Genomic DNA, 12,135 nt, shown 5'->3' with positions numbered 1-12,135 from the left:
AGCCTGGGCTTTTAGTGTATATGTCATCCGAATAACATACATGTTACCCATGGGGTAATTTCTCATCACCCACCCCCTCCCGCCCTTCCGAGTCTCCAATGTCCATTCCACACTCTACATCCACGTGTATGCATTATTTAGCTCCCACATATAAGTGAGAACATGTAGTATTTGACTTCCTGTTTCTGAGTTATTTCACTTTGATAATGGCCTCCACTTCCATCCAGGTTGCTGCAAAAGACATGACCTTATTCTGTTTTATAGCTGGGGAGTACTCCATTTTGTATATGTGCCACATTTTCTTTATCCATTCACCCATTGATGAACACTTTAGTTGATTCCATATCTTTGCTATTGTCACTAGTGCAGCAATAAACATACGTGTGCAGTCTCTTTCTAATATACTGATTTCTTTGTATTTTATGGAGGGAATAGAGTTTACTTAAGTGAGTGTGGCTGGTTTTTATTTTCTAGTGTACTTTGCAACTAATATTTCTGTATACTCTCTTTTAGGTGATTAGGAGATTTTAACTTAGATCTCCAGCAAGTGCTGCAAGGAAGAAAAGATCCTGAAGAATCAATCAAGTTTTCCATGAAGTCAAGTCCAAGTAACATCCCTGCCTTAACCACAAGCAGGAGAAATGAAGCACAGTATCAACTCGTATGAAAACATCAACGACACAGCAAGAAATAATTCCGACTGTCCTCGTGTGGTTTTGCCGGAGGAGATATTTTTCACAATTTCCATTGTTGGAGTTTTGGAGAATCTGATCGTCCTGCTGGCTGTGTTCAAGAATAAGAATCTCCAGACACCCATGTACTTTTTCATCTGTAGCTTGGCCATATCTGATATGCTGGGCAGCCTATATAAGATCTTGGAAAATATCCTGATCATATTGAGAAACGTGGGCTATCTCAAGCCACGTGGCAGTTTCGAAACCACAGCCGATGACATCGTTGACTCCCTGTTTGTCCTCTCCCTGCTTGGCTCCATCTTCAGCCTGTCTGTGATTGCCGCTGACCGCTACATCACCATCTTCCACGCACTGCGGTACCACAGCATCGTAACCATGCGCCGCACTGTGGTGGTGCTTGCGGTCATCTGGACGTTCTGCACGGGGACTGGCATCGCCATGGTGATCTTCTCCCATCATGTGCCCACAGTGATCACCTTCACGTCGCTGTTCCCACTGATGCTGGTCTTCATCCTGTGCCTCTATGTGCACATGTTCCTGCTGGCTCGATCCCACACCAGGAAGATCTCCACCCTCCCCAGAGCCAACATGAAAGGGGCCATCACACTGACCATCCTGCTCGGGGTCTTCATCTTCTGCTGGGGCCCCTTTGTCCTTCATGTCCTCTTAATGACATTCTGCCCAAGTAACCCCTACTGCGCCTGCTACATGTCTCTCTTCCAGGTGAATGGCATGTTGATCATGTGCAATGCCGTCATTGACCCCTTCATATATGCCTTCCGGAGCCCAGAGCTCAGGGACGCATTCAAAAAGATGATCTTCTGCAGCAGGTACTGGTAGAATGACTGATCCCTGGTTTTAGAATCCATGGGAATAATGTTGCCAAGTGCCAGAATAATGTAACATTCCAACAATGCCAGTGCTCCTGACTGGCCTTCCTTCCCTCATGGATGCAAGGATGATCCCACCAGCTAGTGTTTCTAATAGCTAGGTTCTATGTGAACAGTCTTATCGTAGGGGCAACTTCTTAACTTTGTGACTGGAGAGATAAAATAACGTACTAAAAGAAGGATAGAATACAAAGTATTAGGTTGGTACAAAAGTAATTAAGGTTTTTGCCATTACTTTCAATGACCAAAAATTGCAATTACTTTTGCACCAATCTAATAAAAACAGCAATAAAAACTCAAGGGCTTTGGACTAAGGCAAAGGCTTGCTTTCCTGTGGACATCTAACAAGCCAGTTCTGGGGTGGCCTTTCCAGGTGGAGGCCATTACAGCCAATTTCCAGAAGTTAAGTACCTGGGCATGAGACTCCAGGCAGAAGCTGTAGGGTCTTTGTAAGCCAATAATAAATCGGAAGGAATGCATTGCTGCAGCTGAATTTGTCTGTCTCCCACAGCCATGTGGAATCTCCGCCTTCTTCTTTCTCCCTGTTAGCCTGATGTATTGAAGCCACCTCTGTTTCAGAAAGTAGGCTGAGTATAAACTATAAATGTCAAATAACCAGCTTCGAGTTTCCAATAATAAATGGACCTTCTCTGTTAGTCTTCTTTGCTCACTCAGTATCCCACTGGCCTTAAAACCCATTCCTGTTACATTTCCTCATGCTTTATGATCATACATTTCAAAGGAAGAAATGAAAATTTAATCCATTTAGTTCCCACGTAGGAATACATAAAGGCCGGATGAAAATTGTCACTATTTGGGGCCAGGCGCGGTGGCTCACGCTTGTAATCCCAGCACTTTGGGAGGCCGAGGCGGGCGGATCACGAGGTCAGGAGATCGAGACCACAGTGAAACCCTGTCTCTGCTAAAAAAATGCAAAAAATTAGCCAGGCGTGGTGGCAGGCGCCTGTAGTCCCAGCTACTCGGAGAGGCTGAGGCAGGAGAATGGCGTGAACCCGGGAGGTGGAGCTTGCAGTAAGCTGAGATTGCGCCACTGCACCCCAGCCTGGGTGACAGAGCGAGACTCCTCCATCTCAAAAAAAAAGAAAAGAAAAGAAAATTGTCACTATTTGAAGAAGCTATAACCAAACTATGTGTGTTTGTTAAAATGTAGAAGTACAAGAAAAGAGCCCCAATATGTATTTTAAGAAATAGAGAGAGAGAGAGAGAGAGAGAGTGTGTGTGTGTGTGTGTGTGTGTGTGTATTTTCCCCATGCTTTTGGACTGTGGGGAAAACCAAAACCAAAACAAGACTTCAAGCAATGGTGCTGTTATTAGAGCCCCAAGCCAAAGACCTGAGGGAGGCAAACACCACCTCCTTCTGCAGATGAGTGTGAAAGCAGACCCAGTCACTGGGAAATGTCACCCTCCCATCAGCCAAGATGCCAGCAATGGAAGAGTGGCAAACCCAGTAGGAAGAAAAGAAACATAATTTGCAAGTTCATTCATTTTTAATAGCTAAAAATTAGCTTAAAGGAGAAGCACATTCTGATTGTAAGTCCCCACTAAGTTGGAGGGTGACTTGAATGGGGTGAAAGGTGAAAGGGACAGAGGAGAGCAGTGGGGCTTCAAAGGCCACCAGGCTCGGGATCTGCAGGATGGACGGTATCTTCCAGAATGGGCAATGCTTTGCCCTCAGGAAAGTTTCCCAGAGCTGCTGAGGGGAGAAGACAGCCACACACAGGACCGACCATTTGGTGATTGGTTTAATATTAGATGTGGCAGGGACAGGAACTTCAGAAGCAAAGGAGGCAGCTGGAGTCAAGTGAGGACAGTGGCAGGCGTGCTTTTGCATGGCCTGTGCCACAGATGGAGGTGAAAGGTGCACCTTCTTGTCCTCTGTTCTGTAGAAATCCTTCCCTATTTGATCCTTCCCCCGCCAAATGGACTATGTTACTCTAATACTGACTTGTAGTAATTAATATATGAGATATATATAAGTTAATTTTCCATGAAATCTAAAGCACAATCCTAGAACTAATTTTTAAAAGTGTTATTTCTACCATTGAAAAAGTAATGTATAACATATTTTATGTGATTAAAGTGCCTATTGTGAATAAAAGATAACCTTATTTTGATGCTGCAATGCTCTGTGATACCACACAGGTAAGCAATGCCACTTAACCTCTATAATAAATAGTCCCAAACTGCTCTTCCTATAAAATTCTGCCTTTGTCAACTGCTTTGCTGTCTCCTAATCACTCTCAAGCTCTCTGATGTGCATGTGACTGTTGTCAGAAGGAAAATCACCGAGAAACTTGACCTCTCACTGCCTTTGATTTGTTGCATTTAATCTAAGAAACAAAATGAAAATGGCTAGTCTAATGATGTATGAAACAAAAATGAAGTCTGAGTGCTAATTCAGAGAACTTGCAATTCTAGACATTTTCATTCTAGGTTTTCTGCTATATTCCAATCAGAACAGAAGCTTCAGGGCTCATAGTTATTGAGAAAACTAAGGTTTTTCTACCTCTAACTTCATATAGAATTCCAAATGAAAGCACCACCAAACTGCACATATTTGTGTAAGGAAGATCAACAAGGTTCAGACCTTTCCCATGAGGACTTAATTCTTTTATCAAATTACCCAATTTTTAAACTGCTGTGTGGATACTGTGAGTGTTCAGCTTTATCGATGACCTAGCCTTGGACCAGATAACTGAAAATGTTCAGGATGTGTACTCAAGCTGATAGTAATTCTGAGCCCTGTCTAATAAAAAAGGAAGGATGCTTCCCCTTCCTCTCCTCATTTTCCCATCAGGTCATGGACAGACAAGAGAAGTTCAGCAAACACCGCAGCTGCCCCTGCAGCCACACATGTGTTGAGCTATGGTGAGAAGAGCATGGGTTAGGAGCCCCTGAGAAGCACGAGCAAACCAGTCAATGAATTCTGAAACGTGGTCAGAGTTGCTGATGCTTTTGTGGCTGCAGCAAGATATCTAGTAATAATAATACAAATAATAACAGCAATAATAATGGTACCTATCTATTACGGAGCAGTTGCTACAAACCAGGTATTGTTCAAAGAGCTCTACATGCATTAATCCTCACGATTACCCTAAGGGCAGGTGTATTATTGGCCTCATGTTTTTAGGTGAAAAAGCTGAAGTTCAGAGATAGTAACTTCTGTGCCAGGCAGACTCTAAGGTGGTCTCCCTGAAGTGTGGATAGGACTGTGACTTGCTTCTAACCCATGGAATGTGGCAAATGTGATGGGAGGTTGCTCTCATGATTACAGTCCATTATTTAAAACCCTGTCTTGGCCAGGCACGGGAGCTCACACTTGTAATCCCAGTGCTTTGGGAGGCCAAGGTGGGAGGATTGCTTGAGCCTAGGAGTTCAAGACCAGACTGGACGACATAGGGAGACCTCATCTCTACAAAAAATAAAAAATAAGTTAGCTGGGTATGGTGGCATGTGCCTCTAGACTACACAGAGACCCTCTCACTAAAAGAAAAAAAAAACATCATCTTGCTAGCAGACTTGTTAGAGAGCCTCTGCTTTCTGACTTGATGAAATAAGTGAATATGCTGGGAAACCCCACGTGGCAAAGAACTGCTGGGGCCCTCTAGGAACTACTGGGGCCTCTAGGAACTGCTGGGGCCTCTAGGAACTTCTGGGGGCTTCTAGGGACTGCTGGGGCCTCTAGGAATTGCTGGGGCCTCTAGGAACTGCTGGGGGCCTCTAGGGACTGCTGGGGGCCTCTAGGGACTGCAGGAGACCTCTAGGTGCTACAGAAGTGATGCAGGATTTTTCTCAACCACTTTGTTGAACTTGCAATGGGGGTTCCACATTTACTCGGCCCACAGCACTCGACCCCTTGTGGAAGGGAGCCCGTGATTAAGTGAATGCAGGATCCAGCCAGCTGCTTTGGGTGCCAGCGGGAGCAAGCTCCATGCAGGCCCTGTGGTAGTGCCCAGGTGAGGGTGCCTGTGATCCCCAAATCCCCTGAGGGCATGTTATATTGCTCTCTTAGCTCCACTGTCCGTGGACAGCGGTGTGTTATCAGTTCAGTGGGCCCCTTGCCTCACTGTGTGGGGCGGCTGCCCTCTGCCAGTGAGGGCAAAGGACCAGTGTGACAGCCTTTCTTTGGGTACCCACACTCGGTGGGTCCCGATCTCTTGGCTGGCATCCAAGAAGAATGGGGTTGCCCAGACACGTGAAGGACAGTAAAGGCAGAGAGTTCTATTAAGCGATGGAAATGGCTCTCAGTAGACAGGGAAGCTGGAGAAGGGATGGGACAGGCAGGTAATCTTCCCCTGAAGTCCAGCAGTCCCTCTGAAGTCAAGTCACCTCTCTCCAGTCAAGCTTCTCTCTCTCTACCTACTGAGTCTGCAGTGGCAAAGGATGAGAGATGGGGCAGGTAGTTTTGGAAAAGACAACATTCAATTGGTAAAAAGACATTATTCAGAAAGAACCAATCAGGAGAGAGCAGCCAAATGGGGATGTAAGTTCTCACTTTAGGTCCTGGGTTTCAGGCTTTTTGGCTCAAAGGTGGGACTTTGCCGGAGACCCACCCCTGTCTGCCTAGGATTTCTCTGCCTCCTGCCTCTATCAGAAGGGCCTCTAGGGGGCCCTTCTTGGAACAGCAGGGCGGTGGGGGGCCTCTAGCAACTGCAGAGGGGCCTCTAGGGACTGTAGCGGTCTCTACTAACTGCAGGGGGCTCTAGGACATGTGCAGGGCCGCTAAGAGCTGAGGGGGACCTCTGGGAGCTGCAAGGGGATCTCTATTTCCTAGGCAAGAATGCGAAGTTCTCAATCCTGCAGATCCTGGGCCTCAAATGAGAATGGAGTCCAGTCCACACCTCGATTTTAATCCTGAGATCCAGCAGAGGATCCAGCGAAGCCATGTCCAGTTTTATGACCCACTAAACTCTGAGATAATAAATGTGTGTTGTTTTAAGCAGCTAAGCTTGTGGAACTGTGTTATGCAACAAGGAGACTAATAAACTTACCCAACTCAAGTTAGTGAGCGCCAGAGTCCGTAGTCCGCTCCAAGTCACTCTCTGGCCCAGAGCTCATGCCCTGGGATGCTGATGCCCTGGGATACTGGGAAACTCCACACGCAAACAAAGGGCCATGTCTGGGGTAGCGCCCATTTGCTCAGCTTTGTTCCAGGCCTGGGCAGGCAACCCAAGAACACCTGAGGCCATTGTCCCTTCTCCGTCACTGCTTCTCCCTCCCGGCACTCTCAGCTCCAAGACTGGGTGGTAATCTAGAGAGAATTCACCATTGTCCCTACTCAACAACCAGAGCCCTGGCTCAGAGATTTTGCCTGGAGGGAGAAGCAACCCATTAAACAAATATCTCCTAATTTTTGTCCCAAAGAAACTGATTGCATCTTCAACAGAGTGCAGAGAAATCCAAGCACTCTCAAGAACAGCGAAGTTTCCAAGTCACTGAAAAATGTTTTAAAATAATAAATATATTAAGAAGAACAATGGAAGTTGTAGCAAAAGGTAACTGGGAGAATGACAACTTCTCGCAGCCTGGTAGGCTAAGAGAGAGAGCCCAGGGGAGAGACAGGGCCAGCCTTCCTGGAGTCGGAATTACTCTCAGTCACTGACCTTGGGAAAAATCCTTCAAAGCAGAAGAATATGAGTAGATTCTCTTCTGGAGCAGTTTATGCCCCAGGGCATTGTTGAGAACAATAGAGAAATCAGTCAGCAGTTACTGGTGCTTAAGAGCTGAGTGTGCCCAGGGACGGAGACAGTCAGACAGCCCTGTCAAAACCACTGTCATCCCAGAGTGACAGTGGGCAAACCCAAGTCTGCACCCCCTGAGAACATTACAGACCGAACACTCCTGGGTGGGATGGAGGAAGAGACTACTATAAAATAATCCAGACACAGTGCAGTGCTTCACATCTGTAATCCCAGCACTTTAGGAGGCAGAGATGGGAGAATCCCTTGAGGCCAGCAGTTCGAGACCAGCGTAGGCAGCATAGTGAGACCGCCCCCCATCTTTACAAAAAAACTAAATTAGCTGGGTGTGGTGGCACGTGCCTGTAGTCCCAGCTACTCAGGAGGCTGAGGCAGGAGGATCACTTGGGCCTATGAATTTAAGGCTACAGTGAACTGTGGTCAAGCCACTACACTCCAGCCTGGGTGACAGAGTGAGACCCTGTCTCAAAAAAAAAAAAAAAATTCAGACAGACACTAAACAAATAGTTTATTTATGTGCCTCCGAAAGGGAGAGGCATAGGGCCAGTACTCAGAGTTGCTACAATTTATTATTTAAAATATCTAGTTCAAAAACATGTATTATCTAAAACACCTAGTTCCCAGCAAAACATTATCAGACATGCTAAAAAAAACAGGAATGACCCCCAGCATGGGGGTCAGGGAGCTGCAACAGAGACTGCGTGTGAGAGCAACCAGATGTCAGATTTAACAGACAAAGATGTTAAAACAGCTATTGTAATCTAAAGAAGTCAAGTATAAAAACAATATCCCATCACATAGAGAGTATCAATAAAGAGATAGAAATCATAGAAAAGTACCAAATGTAATTTCCAGAAATTAAAGTACAGTCACTGGACTATTAAAAGAGAATGCAGGAGCAATACCACAGAAACGGTGACATGAAAAAGACAAATAACCACATTTAAAAATGGACAAGCATCTGAAATGGCATGCTCCAAAAAAGATACACAAATGAGCACATGAAAAGATGCTCAGCATCATCAGACTCAGGGAAATGCAACCAAAACCACCATGAGAGTCCACTTTGCCCTGACGAGGTTGGTCAGAACCAGAACATCAGACAATAGCAGATGCTGGGGAGAATGTGGGAAAATCAGAACCCTCATACACGGCTGGTGGGAATCGAAAATGTTGAAGTCTCTTTGGAAAACTGTCTGGTGGTTCCTGAGATGGTTATAGAGCCACTGTGTGACCCAACAGTGCCCCTCCAGAATTGAAACATACACCTACACAAAAATGTGTACATAAATGTTTACAGCAACATTATTTATAATGGCCAAAAGGAGGAAACAATCCAAATGTTACCAGATAGATAGTCTTGAGGGTGAGTTGTCCAGATTCTTGTCGTGTTGAACAAAGAATTGAACAAAATGCACAAAGCAATGAAAGAATGAAGCAACAAAAGCCCAGACTTATTGAAGTGAAAGTGTTCTCCACAGGGTGGGAGTGGCTGGAGCAAGCGGCTCAAGAGCCCCGATTGCGATGCTCTTTAGGGTTTTTATTAAGCTAAAAGAGTTTGGTAACAGAGGTCTCCAATTGGTTACACCCTATGTAAATGAAGGATTTGCCCGAGGCCAGTTAGAAGCTGAAGTGAGTTGGCATCTTATGCAAATGAAGGATTAGCCCACAGCCAATCAGAGGTACTTCCCAATTGTGGCAGTGGAGGGGAAGGGTCTGTAGAGAGAATGGCCTATGGTCCCTTGTCTCTTGGGTATGCAGAGGTGGGATTTTCCTTTTGAGCCAGTTCCAGGAAGTCAGCGTGAATTGGCCTTAGGTTCCCTGTCTCCAGACCCTATTCTCCTGCCTCACAAATGCCCATCACCTCACAAATGGAAAAGCACAATGTAGTATAGCCATACAATGAGATAATATTCGGCTGTGGAAAGAAGTGCTGACACACTCTACAACGTGGGTGAACTTTTGAAAACATTTTGCTAAGTCAAAGAATCCAGGCACAAAAGACCGTGTATTATACAATTCCATTTACTTGAAATATCCGGAATCAGCAAATCTATAGAGACAGAAAGTAGATTAGTAGTTGCACAGGGCTAGAGTTTGGGGAATGGAGAAACAGGCAATGATAGCTAAAGGACAGAGGATATCTTTTTCAGGGCGTAAAAATGTTCTAAAATTCACTGTGGTAATGGATGCACATATCTGTAAATATACTAAAAACCATTGAATGTACACTTTAAATGGGTGAATTGTATGCTGTGTGAAAAAGTAAAGCTGTTTTTTAAAGACCTTACAAAGAGACTACTTAAGTTCAATTTGTGATTCTTTTCTTTAAACAGGCCAGCATACAGTATGTGTGTGTGATCCCTAGTGGTGGAAGAAAGTTAATTTGCTCCTATGTTAAGACTCTTCTCCCAAACAAAGCTCGCATAGGTTTTTCTGTGAGGCCCAATTTCCAATAGTATCAGCTCCACTAAGCATGAGTTCTCTGCAGAGCATCTTGCCTTCCAAATACTAAAACATGGAAAAATGCCACTGAATCATTGTCTCTCTAGGATACAGAAGTAGCAAGAAAACTTTAATAAATTAAGTGCACTTTTTACAATTATTGTGGAAGAGTCCTGGGCAAGTACCATTATGGTCACAGGATGAAGATGCAATATGGGGGTTACTGGGGGGATCTTCCAAGTAGAGAAGTGGCAGAACCTGCCACAGCTCTCCAAACCCTCACTGCCCAACAGCTCAGGCCTGACGAAGACGGTCTGCCCACACATGGCCAGCATTCTGCTGGGAGAAGGGCTGGTCCTCACCATGCTCTACATAGTTACAGGATTGCAGGCAGAAAAATCTCTGTAGCAATGGAAGTTCCCTGGCACAGAGGCATCCTTGTGGGCAGGGGGAGTATTCTGAGCCCAGCGCTGGTGTCTGTTGGCTCCTGGGCTGAAGCACCAAGGTTCCCCACAGAGTTACCACGAGCAGGGAAGAAATGGCTAGCTCTGTCTCCCATCACAGAGGAAATTCTGGGAGCAAATATTCTTTCTTCAAGATTCAAGTTAACCATCTCTCTTAGGAGAAGACATGGATGTGGCCTGGGCCTTTGTTTTCAAATTGTTGACCAGTTACTCTTTCAGTGCAAGTTAAAAAGGCAGCACGAGAGCATAGTGTGGACAAGTGTCCAAGTGTTGACAGTTCATTAGTGCAGGGCCCTGGCATCAGCTTCTGCAGCCCCACACCTGGGGTCTGGCTGGACCACGTGTGGGCTGAGAAGTTCCCTCCCATTGGGGCTGTGGGCCCCTTGGCCAGTCAACATGGAGTCTCTTTCCTCCTAGACTCCATCCTGGTGGCCACTTGACCTTCTAAGAAGCGGAGAGGGAGTTAGGCATGAGAAATGCATCTCCTCTTGTTTGGAGACAGGCCCAGCATGTCTTGTACTGCGCTGCTTCTCAGGAGAAGAAAGAAGTACAGAGTAGGCTGTCAGGGTTTGGCTGCCAGCCACCTGAGACCGTTGGGCAAAGGCTCAGCACCTCGGTTTCCTCACACATGAAATGGAGATAACCATAGAACCTTCCTCTTTTGTTTACTTTGAGGATTAATCCTTTTAGAGCCTTTGAAAAAAATAGCACACTCAGTAAGTGTTGACATCCTCAAATAAGGGCCCAAATTGAACACACTCTATGGGTGAAAACAGTTTTCATCCTGTTGGCAAACAATCTCAAAGCTTAATCTCCATCTCCAAGACCCAAGTGTCACTACCTGCTCACCATCTGCAGACCCTCCCCCACAAGGAGGAATACAGCCAGGGATCCTGGCTATCTTGCTTTTGCCCTAGAGTTTAAGAGTGTGACTCTCAGCATTCAGTCTACTTTCAAGACAAATGTCATGTGCAGTTTGTTGGTTTTCATTTTATTTTTTTATAGTAACATATCACATGATTTTTTAAAAAGCACTGTGGAGTCTCTCACTGCTGTTCCCATCACCAGCTTCCCAACCTTCCCACCTCCCAGGGGTAATGATATTTATTTGTTGCTTGTGTGTCCTTCCAGATGCTGTGTATGCATATATAAGAAAATGTAGAGATATATATATAATTCTTATCATACCCTTTTTTACACAAACAACATTTTTTCACCTTATTTTTTTCATTTCTCAGCATATCTTGGAGACCTTTCCGCATTAGTATATAGAGAATTTTCTCATTCTTTTGTACAGCGGCATACTAGCCTCTTGTGGAGATGTGCCATAAGTTATTTAACTTCAGAGAGGTGAAGTGGGTGGGTAACACCAGAATTCCACCATAGTTATATCTATACATTATTTCTAATCTATATATGTGCAAATATTTATTCTGCATTTATAATTAATTACTCCTGCCTCTTGCCGTATTCTGTAAAGGAAGACCGCCAGGCCTAATAGGGTACTTCCCACATGGCTGGCACTAGTCTAAGCCCCTGTCATATAGAAACTCATTTGATCATTCTAACAACCCTAGACATGGTACTGCCTCCATTTAGAGATGAGGATATGAAGGCAGAGAGAAGTTAAGTAACTTGTCTAAGTCATTTAACTGCCAAGTGGCAGACCTAGGATTTGGAGCTAGGCAATCTAGCTGCAAGTCTATGTTCTTTTTTTAATTTGTATTTTAAAAATTTTTTGTAGAGACAGGGTTTCACTATGTTGCCAAGGCTGGTCTTGAACTCCTGGCCTCAAGGGATCCTCCCACTTTGGTCTCCCAAAGTGCTGGGATTATGGGTGGAAGCTACTGTGCCGGACCAGAGTCCACGTTCTTAATTACTATGTATATATGTCACCTCTATATGTCAAAACTATTAACAG

At 45.0% G+C, this 12,135-nt stretch overlaps 1 protein-coding gene across 1 annotated transcript; it reads left to right on the top strand.

The window, feature by feature from the left end:
• Nucleotides 1-641: 641 nt before the first annotated feature.
• MC2R (melanocortin 2 receptor) lies at nt 642-1,535 on the top strand. The gene has a single exon (XM_032151737.2). It carries the CDS (start codon nt 642-644, stop codon nt 1,533-1,535), a length of 894 nt encoding a protein of 297 aa, XP_032007628.1.
• Nucleotides 1,536-12,135: the final 10,600 nt, after the last annotated feature.

Source organism: Hylobates moloch, unplaced genomic scaffold (assembly GCF_009828535.3).
Source record: "Hylobates moloch isolate HMO894 unplaced genomic scaffold, HMol_V3 SCAFFOLD_5, whole genome shotgun sequence".
NCBI lineage: Eukaryota > Metazoa > Chordata > Mammalia > Primates > Hylobatidae > Hylobates > Hylobates moloch.
The sequence above is the reverse complement of the archived record's forward strand: the minus strand, read 5'-3'. Positions and strand labels throughout refer to the sequence as shown.